The sequence below is a fragment of the Trematomus bernacchii genome, unplaced genomic scaffold (assembly GCF_902827165.1).
Source record: "Trematomus bernacchii unplaced genomic scaffold, fTreBer1.1, whole genome shotgun sequence".
NCBI classification, from domain to species: Eukaryota; Metazoa; Chordata; class Actinopteri; order Perciformes; family Nototheniidae; genus Trematomus; species Trematomus bernacchii.
Window position 1 is genome coordinate 20,895,918 of NW_022987720.1, and position 11,148 is coordinate 20,907,065.

The 11,148-nt window shown below is 40.0% G+C and overlaps 1 protein-coding gene across 1 annotated transcript; it reads left to right on the plus strand.

Moving 5' to 3' along the window:
• Positions 1 to 851: 851 nt before the first annotated feature.
• On the plus strand, positions 852 to 11,123 carry LOC117492330 (lysosomal alpha-glucosidase-like). The gene is made up of 19 exons (XM_034142513.1): positions 852 to 1,511; positions 2,189 to 2,340; positions 2,897 to 3,062; positions 3,869 to 3,965; positions 4,068 to 4,187; positions 4,323 to 4,441; positions 4,615 to 4,746; positions 4,961 to 5,071; positions 5,157 to 5,270; positions 5,626 to 5,710; positions 5,956 to 6,073; positions 7,006 to 7,139; positions 7,533 to 7,684; positions 7,991 to 8,139; positions 8,241 to 8,382; positions 8,952 to 9,050; positions 9,454 to 9,618; positions 10,185 to 10,337; positions 10,435 to 11,123. The coding sequence occupies exons 1-19, from the start codon at positions 1,002 to 1,004 to the stop codon at positions 10,498 to 10,500; spliced, it is 2,784 nt and encodes a 927-aa protein (XP_033998404.1). The 5' UTR covers positions 852 to 1,001; the 3' UTR covers positions 10,501 to 11,123.
• The last annotated feature ends 25 nt before the right edge of the window (positions 11,124 to 11,148 follow it).

The following is an 11,148-nucleotide window of genomic DNA, read 5'->3' on the forward strand; positions in this document are numbered from 1 at the left end:
CCAGTGCTTCTGCAACGGAGTGCTGAAGAAAAATGGGAGCAGATGGTCGGGCCTACTTCCTATTTATACGGAAGTGAGGCCGTAGGTGGGGCCCACGTCATAGGTGGGCGTGGATTAAGTCTGTCAGTGCTGCACACGTGCAGTGGGATTACCCAATAGCGATAGCCTTAGAGGGCGAAGCCTTATACGAAATAGAATTTACTGCTCGATAGACAATTGTTAGCTCACAGCTAACAAATCCAGCTGCTAACAGAGCCAATGAGCAACAGCTCAACGCCCACAAAATGAACACAACTGTGAGTGTAAGTGATTATCGTTAAACTATAAATTCATGACAGCTGTCTGTGATAGTTACAACTTACTCTACTATTAAATAGTTACCAGTGGTGCAAAGTGACTGAGTAGATTTACTAAAGTTCTGTACTTCAGTACAATGTTGAGGTTCTTGTACTTTACTTAAGTATTTAAATGATTTGCTACTTTTTGTTTCTACCCCACTACAATTCAGAGTCAAATCTTGTACTTTCACTTCACTAGATTAATTTAATACATTTAGTTACTTTGCAGATTTTGATTGATTTCGTGAAATATAATCAACACTTAAATAACACTTTATTCATACATGGAGTAACATTCACAAGCTGCAGTATAACAAGTAATTCAAACTAGCTCCACCGCAGCTTTGATAACAACTTAATGCATCAATAATTATAATCAAAACATATGATTTATATTATTCTGAAATGGGCCAATCTGTTTAATGAGTACTTTTACTTGCTGTACTTTAAGTATATTTTGATGCTAATAGTTTTGTACTTTTACTGAAATTATATTTTGAATGCAGGACTTTTACTTGTAACAGAGTATTCCTACACCCTGGTACTTCTACTTTTACTTAAGTATAAGATCTAAATACTTTCCCCACCTCTGTTATTTACACCATACGGTGCACAAGGTGTGTATAGCAGCAGAGCTGAGTGCACTGTCGCCTCACATCTCTGATGAGTATGGGTCTGCTTTCTCACTTTACTGCAGCTGTGCTCCTGCTGCTCTTTGCCTTTTTATGTTTTTACATCAACCACTTGTCTATCCATCAGACCAGACTGGTTAGATCAGTTTCTGCTCAGCACACTGAAGCACATACAGTACTTGGTTATTATTATCCAGCAAAACCACAGAACAAGTCAGTAGAAACAAGGACTGTTATATCCAGAGCTGATAAATGCACCCTGGCCCCAGAGAGTCGGTTTGACTGTGCCAGGGACAGGCTGCTCACCCAGAGAGAGTGTGGAGAGAGGGGCTGCTGCTATGCCCCCCTGCCTCACTCTGCAGGACCACCTTGGTGCTTCTACCCCAGTTTGTACCCTGGCTACAAAATGGGTCCCCTCACCCCCACCACACGAGGACTGGAGGCCACCCTGACTCGTGCCACCCCTTCATATCTCCCCAAAGACATTGCTACTCTACACCTAGAAGTGACAGAGCAGGCTGCAGGCTGCTTACACCTCACTGTGAGTACCCAATGTCCATGTAAAACATAAGATGATGGACATGCTGCAGTGCCCACTAGGGTTGATTTACATCTTAAGTATAGATGACTGTAGGCTAATGTAGTTTGAGTTTAAAAAGGCAACATGGAAAGGGGTTTTACTTTTCATTTGCATTACACATATGGTTATGATTTTCCGTGAAATGTCTCACCAAAACCCTTAAAAATTGCTGTGTTGTGAAATATATAGGATGAGATATGAAAATATAGGTATGGTTGTTTAATTTTGTATCTGTTTACATTTTTCTCACTTTGTCTAAAGAAAGCAAAATGGAATCTTTACCACCCGGACTTCTCTAGTATTATGTAGTACATTCATTTGTGTGAGTAATTTTTAGATTTGTTGTAGAAAAATAAGGTCTAAAGATCTGATTGTGAACTATTTTTATATAGTATTTTTTAGTATATACTTTTTTGATTCTTTGTTATTAATTGGCATTGTTTAAAAATGTTTATAAGGCACTCTGAATCTGGCTTACATGATTTTGTGGTTTTGTGTTGTATGCCAAGATAGGCTTGTTATAAAGGGTGAGTCCATAATAACCTTTATTTATTTATTAATATGTATGAGGTCAAGGGATTAGACCCTCTACAATTCTGCTTGGGATTTTTTTTTGATGATATTTGTTTTCTCTCAAGTTTAAGGACCCATCATCTCAGCGATATGAGGTTAAGCTCCCAGCTGGTGTTCCTCAGAGCCCAGCTGATACCCAGGATGTTCTCTATACCACTGAATACCAGGCGGAGCCATTTGGCTTCATAGTGCGCCGGAAATCGAATGGAAGGGTGATGTGAGTATCTCTGTTCTGTTTTAATATTTTTGCATTTTATAGCTGCCGTCTAGAAACCGTCAATAAAGCCTTACTAATCATTAATATAAATGTCTTACTTACTCATACTTAGTCATATTATACCTTTTCCCAACATTATAGTCATATTTTCTACATGTAGTATGATCACTTCCTTATACATTTCAGTAAATATCATTTTTTTTATTTGACCGTATTTAAGTATTTATCTAAGTCTGTGTTTTCTATCATTTGTAACAAAGGAACACAGTGCGCTTTCATTAGTGTGTTGCGCCCTATGTTGTACTTTGCTGATGTTGAACTATATATTAACTATTTGTTTCCATTAGATTATAAAGATATACCTAATAGTGACCAGAGAGAGTATTTATTTCCACTATTTATATTGAGAGCCTGGGTCACAGAGGGTTCTTTTATCTCATGTAGTCTTATCACTAATGGGTAACACAACTGCACAAAATGAGCAGCGAGGTGTTTTCCCTAATCAAGATTTTCATGTAGTGCATGTGTGTTTGTTCTCTGTGTCCCGCCTGTCCAGCATGAATACCACGGTGGCTCCTCTGCTGTTTGCTGACCAGTACCTGCAGCTGTCCACCACGCTGGCCTCTTCCCTTGTGTCCGGCCTCGGGGAGCATTACACCCCCCTCCTCCTGGACCTGAACTGGACCTCTGTCACTCTCTGGAATAGAGACATGGCGCCCCACGTGAGTCTTTTGCAGTGGTTCAAAACACAAGTCTGAAGGGGTCAAGAGAAGAAAAAGCAACTTCTGAAACAGGAAAATAATATATTTCTTCTTTGTTTATTTTTCTCTAATGATGGTGAAATGGAAAGTTTACCCTCTTCCAGCACAAATATAATCGGCCCCTTTATAATTAATAATACATTGTAATATCTCTAAATATTTGGATGTTTTGAAAATCAAGCTGTCCTTGTAGAGCAGGGGTGTCTACTAAACTACAGCCCGGGGGCCAAATGCGGCCCGCGGACCATTTTGAATCGGCCCTCAGCAAATTCAAAAAGTATAATAGAATATGGCCCACAAATGGAACTTGTGCTTGTCTAATATTGTACTTCTGAAATATAAATGTAAAAATATATTACACAGTAGTATTCATGTGATAATAAGACCACTTTTCAAATAAATTCAGTAAATTAAAGTTGGAAACATTTTCTAACATATCTAAGTTGATAAGAAAAAAGCCCAATGACTTATTTACATAACAAGCTTCAACACCCTTCCTATTTCTCCTTATTATAATCAATCTGAGGCTTCTGTTTTAAGGGATGAGCTGCCAACACTCACAACACTACGCATAATTTACCTACATTTGATTGATTTTGCTAACTTATAACTGAACTTATGAGGCAATATACCTCTAGTGAGTGGCCCGCCCTCGGTGAAAAAAGTTTGGACACCCCTGTTGTAGAGGGTCAAGCTTTTGTCATTTACTCCCTCTTTGTCTGTTGTGTGATCAAGTTGTTAATGTTGACACTTGTCTTTCTCTACAGGCTGATGCTAACCTCTATGGCTCCCACCCATTCTACATAGTCCAGGAGGATGATGGCTTGGCACATGGAGCTTTCCTTCTCAACAGCAATGCAATCGGTACCTATCTGAATGTTCATGTTCCATGGCCACTTTTTGGTCCATACCAAACAATTCAGGAATAATAATTATTGCTGAATATCTTTCCAAATGTCTCTGCAGAGGTGATGTTGCAGCCGACCCCCGCTCTCACCTGGGTGGCTATCGGTGGAGTCCTGGACCTCTACGTTTTTGTGGGTCCTGATCCTCAAAGTGTTATACGACAGTACCTTCAGGTCATTGGTACGTCTTTACAGTGTTCACATTCAGAAACACATCTTCAGGTGGCAAAAATAGGTGTATACACACACCAGCAAGATATATGTGTAGATGTAGGCAACTTAATGTGTTTACCTGTCACCATGTATCTATCACCAGGCTATCCTATGATGCCTCCTTATTGGTCGTTGGGCTTTCATCTGTGTCGCTGGGGTTACACGACATCTAATACAACCCGGCATGTTGTTCAACGCATGCACAATGCTAAGTTTCCCATGGTAAAGTACTCGTAAATCCTTCTTAAATTAGAGTAATTATTACAGCTGTGAATTTACAGTATGATGTTCACATTATTATTATCACTGAATTAATCAGTCCAACTGCTGTAACGTCTTCAGATACTGACAATACTGACTTCCAATTGAGATTATTTTGCTTTTTTTTTCACCAGGATGTGCAGTGGAATGATCTGGACTATGCAAATAAACGCAGGGTTTTCACATTTGACCCGTGGCGATTTGGAGACCTCCCACAGATGGTTGACGAGTTCCATAAGAGTGGCATGAAATACATCCTTATCCTGGTGTGACATATTTAAATTTAAATAACTCACCAACTATTAATGCTGATTTAACTATGAATCAATACTTTAGCACATGCATCAGTTATTTTGATTGTTTTGGTATAGTGAAAATCTCGATATACGCACAAGTAACCATTACTGATTACAGTTATTTTTCAGTAGATGGCAGCAAAACGTTCTTAACTTGTCAGTCATGCGTTTGTTTCCGTCTCAGGACCCTGGGATCAGCAGCAGCAGCCCCCCTGGCACTTACCCACCGTTTGATGATGGGCTGAAACGAGACGTCTTCATTAAAAATTCTACAGGACAAATCCTGATAGGGAAGGTTAGACTTTTTTCTGGGGATGTATGGTTTTTCTGTCCCATTTTGATGTGTGTATGTCATGCAGATGTATGTATTGTGTATCTAGGTTTGGCCAGGCCCCACAGCCTTCCCCGACTTCACCAACCCAGAGACCGGACGCTGGTGGGAGGACTGCATCAGAGATTTTCATTCTAAAGTTCCTGTGGATGGTCTATGGATTGTGAGTATTTAAAGGGGCCCTAGTATGATTGTTGGGGTTTCCCTTTCCTGTAGTGTGTTATATAGGTTTTTGTGTTCGTGTAAATAGTCTGCAAAGGCTAAAATCCCAAAGTTCATGCCAGAGGGAGTTTCTCAACATGTCACAGTAGAGGCACAAAGTATGAATATATACTAGTATAGTAGTATAATATGTCCTCTTTAAACAAAACAGTGCACCGTTTATTTTGCCACAGATACTATCACTTAGACATCAGTTATATCAGGTTTTCTGTTCAGAGGCATCTTGTGGATTGGTTTGTGTGCACCTTAAAATCACATAAAGAAAATAACTTGTATTTCCCCTGTGCTCCGCCCAGGATATGAATGAACCATCCAGTTTTGTGCAGGGCTCAGTGGAGGGCTGTCCTGACAGTGACCTTGAGAACCCGCCCTACACACCAAGTAAGTGTATTGGATCAGTGTTACTAGCAGAAAATTAATACAGACTTTATACATTTACATTTAATAATAATAATAATTCATTACATTTTTATTTAGAGCACTTTTCAAGGCATTTGTAGTCAGTTTATACATTGAAGTAGATGTGTAGATATTGTACAAGACACCATCCAAATAACTATAAATGCATAACTGATGGCAGAATATGTTGCATTCATTGTGTGTCTCCCTGACTTTTATACAAACAGGGGTTGTTGGAGGCCAGTTGAACTCGAGAACTATTTGTCTGTCGGCCCAGCAGAAGCTGTCCACTCACTACAACCTGCACAACATGTACGGACTGACGGAGGCCTCTGCCACTCACAGGTGAGACCATGCAGTGGTGCTGATGCATTTTGACGAGCTAGTTTTGCAGGGAAAGGACAAGGGGACAGAGTCACTGTAACATCACCCATTAGATTGTTGACTACAGTTTCTGAAGCCTCCACCTATCCATGTGGCCGTCTCCATCGTAGTCTTTGAAACCATTATCGACACAAGAGGATGAAGCTGAAAATGAATTTGTTAAGTCATATTTAACTCTCAATAGCTAAAAACACACTGACAGGCTAAAGGTTATAGGACAAAACAACACAAGAACCTTGAGGTAATGGATTTTCAATCACACATTTGCCATCCTCTTTATAATCTAATTACCTCTCATTTACTAAATGTACAACAGTATGAAGTATGTTAATCTTGTATCAGTGTGAAACTAGCTTTTTAAGATTTTTAACTCGTGTTTAATATGTTTCCTGGGGTAATAATTCAAGTGGGTTATTTTATCTCATTGACTTCTTTTTGCAAAGAGAGGCGTTGCCCCCTGCTGGCTATTTAAAGAAATGCAGGTTTAGGGCACAAAACCAATTTTTCCACTTTGTTATTTCTCTTTGAGTTACACAGTACGGGAATAGCAGCAAAAAGGGTAATAATGGCCATTTTATGGAAGACATCTGCTCTAAAAGGACAGTGTTGACACATTTAACAAAAAAGGTAATATCTTGACAAATTGAAAAGATCGTTATTCATGTTTTATCTTTTAGTAGAGCTAAAGCTATAGCTCATTCAAATTCAAACTGCACTTGCATGGTCGCCAGAGTATTTGTTTAGCTTGTTTAAAATGAATAGAAAGACAGCCTTTCTTTGAGAACATGCATATAACAATTGAAAGACATATATTGGAGGTCACCAAAGAATATTTAGGCCATGTCTTTTGTTTTTGGTTCTGTATTCATCCCGGTAATGGTTGCCATCTGCAGCGCTCTCATGAAGGTACGAGGAAAGAGACCCTTCGTCCTGTCTCGCTCCTCCTTCCCTGGCATCGGACGCTTCTCTGGAGTGTGGACAGGAGACGTCCGGAGTGACTGGGAGCAGCTCCGATACTCCATCCCTGGTGAGGACATGTAGCTTTTGAAAAGTCATTCAATTGTGTTGTTACACTGTCACTGATGTAAGCATGCATGTGATTATTTAGTGGGATTTAGGCTGTATGGGGGATCTGTATTTTGTAGACATTATTTTTAAATCTTTTTTGATGGGGGGCGTGTGGCGCAGTGGATAGAGCCTTGGTGTTGGGATCAGGGGGTCACAGGTTCAAACCCCACTGCAGTCAGCATGTCGTTGTGTCCCTGAGACACTTCACCCCAAATTGCTCCTGTGGGGATTGTCCACAGTATTGAGTATGTAAATCGCTTTGGATAAAAGCGTCTAACAAGTAACATGTAATAATAATGTAGTCACGGATTAATTGTTTTTGATTGACCTTTTGAACCTATTCCCCCTCTAGCTGTGCTGCACTTCGGCCTGTTCGGGGTTCCCCTCGTGGGGGCGGACATCTGTGGTTTTGGCGGGAACACCACTGAGGAATTGTGTGTACGCTGGATGCAGCTCGGGGCCTTCTACCCATTTATGAGGAACCACAATGACAAGCCAAACGCTGTGAGACAGAGACACTGCTTTTGTTCGCAGTCTATGTTTATATCTGTTTGTTAACTGGTGTGCTTCATTAATGCATTTTTTTATTTATAGAGCGGTTTTTCTGGAAACAGGACAATTCATAAAAACACCATCAAATCATTAAGTTAACTTTAGTGTACTTTGTTTATGTTAAATGTTTTTAAAGATGTCAGAGTTTGCCTTGAATGTGTTTGCACTGTGTCTAGAGCAGTCCATCAGTTTCATGTATTATGAATAGATGTAACTCTATATCTTCTCATTGTCTGTGTGTTTCTATGTGTCCCCCAGCCTCAGGAGCCCTATGTGTTTGGGCAGAAGGCCCAGGCAGCCATGCGGAGTGCATTGAACCTTCGTTACTCCCTTCTACCTTTCCTCTACACACTCTTCCATCATGCACACACCTCTGCTGACACTGTAGCCAGGCCACTCTTCGTGGAGTATGTGTCTTCTCCTCTGGATTCCCTATTGTCAACATAAGACAACATGGTTCAGTTTCTATAACATTATCTTTCTCTTTCTTCCTTGTCTACCTCCTTAGGTTTCCCACTGACCCTAACTGTCAGACCATAGACCGACAGTTCCTTTGGGGGAGTTCCCTTCTCATCAGCCCAGTCTTAGAGCGGGGGGCAGAAGAGCTGGCTGCTTACCTGCCCCCTGCCACTTGGTACAGCCTGCACAATGTGAGCTCAACTTCAATGCATTTGTTGTTTGTGTACTGTCAAAGACCATGTTTGAGGTTTTCTGTAGTAACACATGACTTAAGTGTTTGCCTTTTTCCTTTCTGGATCGGGTCATTTATTTATTATTTATGGTTTATTTGATAGGAACAGAGACAGACTTTAAACAGGTATCCGATAACATAGTGTTCAGAGAGACTGCTAGTTTGCAACCGTAGAAGGCTTTTTATAAAACTAAAGGATTAGAACAGTGAGGTAAAAAGCAGATTAAAATAAATACTGAGATACTTTCAGCACACTTGAAGAACCTTGCATTTAAAATGACAATTTAAACTTGTTTTAAAATGATTTTACATGGTATGATTTAACAAAACAGTTCTCATTAATATATCCAAGATCTTCCTTATTGTTAGTGTCCTGGTTCATTTTGTGAAAGGAAAGTAACGGTATAATGTTATATTAAATAAAGAAGCGATTATAAAACGTATGGTTTTAGTGTTGTACTACCCTGTCTTTTGCAAGTGTCCTCAGTATTTCAAGCTTTAATTGTATGTGTGTGTTGTGCCCTCTAGGGTCAGCCTTTCTACAGTAAGGGTCAGTACCTGCTCCTGGCAGCCCCCCTGGACACCATCAACGTCCATGTGAGGGAAGGACATATAATCCCCCAGCAGGTGGGTGCCAACATGCAGTTTATTACACATTTTGTGGATGAATTGTTAATAAACCAAGTGGGAAAAAATGAAAACTGATTAAACAAGAGCTTGAATTCCTGTTCATAATTGGCCTTCTCTTTAGCAGAATACAGTTTGAGGCTTATGTAACATACAATAAGATAATTTAATCATTGAACATTTTCATTTTTGTAAAGACAATTGTGAACCCTGTATTCAAACAAGTCACCTTAGACTTTAGGCTGTGACATGGCGCCTATGATCAAATGGCAACTATAACTGTCATGTGTTCTGACTGACTTCCTAAAGCTGAAAACTAGCTGAAACACTTTGGAGAGAAGAGCACATTTTGTTTGTTTGTACTAGCTTTCTTGTTTTCTTTGCTCTGCCTTTTGTTGTGAAGGAGCCTGCTTTGACAACGGCAGCCTCTCGCAGAAACCCTTTCTTCCTGACGGTGGCGCTATCAGCAGGAGGCTGGGCCCAGGGAGACTTGTTCTGGGATGACGGGGACAGTCTCGACACCTTTGAAACGGGAAATTATTGTTACGTTATCTTCATGGCTGGACAGGTAGGAAAGGAACGAGTGGTATTTGCATTGGGAAAGCTGATGAGCAAATAGTTTGCATTTTACTGCACCACTACTTGACACAAAATTGTCTTTACTGAAGGGACTCAACTCAATTCTTGACATTACTTTGATCTAATATACTTAGACTAAAACTACAAAATAATGTCCTTAAAGGTGGGGTAGGTAAGTTTGAGAAACCGTCTCGAGATACACTTTTTGTTATATTCCATGGAACGCTCTTAACATCCCGATAGCAATGAATATCTTAAGTGCTTTGACAAAAAATCCATAAAAAAATGTCATCTGTGGAAGCCGTAGTACTGTAAAAAGCACGACCAATCATTTTAGCCGGCCCGGCTAAAATAACTGGATGGCCTACCTGCCTGTCAGCCTTCCATCTGTGCACAAACTTATCTCGTGCCCTCATTGGTCATGTGCGCGTTCGTGTGTGTTGGAGGAGGGGCTCTATAAGGAAGTGGCAGATTTTCTCCGGTTGTGTATTTTCAAATTCTAGTGATCTTGAGCCGGTTTCTCAAACTTACCTACCCCACCTTTAATGTCTTCAGTGTCAGGTGGTGAGTGATCCCCTCAGGCTTAATGGGGCTCTGGATGGTCTGGTTCTTGGAGGGCTGCAGGTTTTCGGGGTTCCCTCCCCACCCCTATACGTGTTAGCCAATGGGGAACAAGTCAGGGATTTCATGTACCGCAGTGACACCAAGGTAAATTATCTGTGACTCCTCCCAATTGACTCATTATGCCTATTGCCTAATGTCTTTTTACCAAATAAAGCTATGTTTTTTCTTTCACTTCCCGCAGGTTCTAACAGTGACCAACCTGGCCTTGTCCATGTCAAAGGTGTTTACAGTCCAATGGGCTCTCTGATGCACTGAACTCTATTACCCAAGAACCATAGGGAGCCTTGGCATTGTTCATTGTTGCTGAAAGATCAGCTGCATTTTTTTGCATTGTCCCAACCATCCCAGACCCGGCGATGCACCTTACGCTATGCTACCTCTTTATCCAAGAACTGCTTTGTAAGGAGCAGTTACAGACAAAATGTGACGACATCAATCAAAGGGAGCTATCATTTTGACATTTCCTGTTTTCTTGAAAGCCTAAATTTGCTGCTGATAGTTTGATGTATTGTAAATATATATATTTTTCAAGTCTTTAATGGCTTTTTTTTACCTGTATATACCTGTATTTTTTACATCAGTTTTGTAAACCTTTGTTACTAATAATGCAGATACATAAAAATGAGTCGAGGTGAATTTGAATTTCCCACATCACTGCTTTTGAGCGCTCATCAAAAAAACATTACATTATTACAGATACATTTTTATCAACATAATTTGACAAAATGAAAGTGTTAAAAGGGAACAAAGAAATGGTTGTTTACAAGAACACTGCTGCTGTTCTATCTTCAGATATAACATACTGTTTTTATTGTGACTATTCCACCATCATTGTACAGGATCATGTATTAAATAAATATATAAATTGTTTATTGTACATTTTAATAGGGGAATT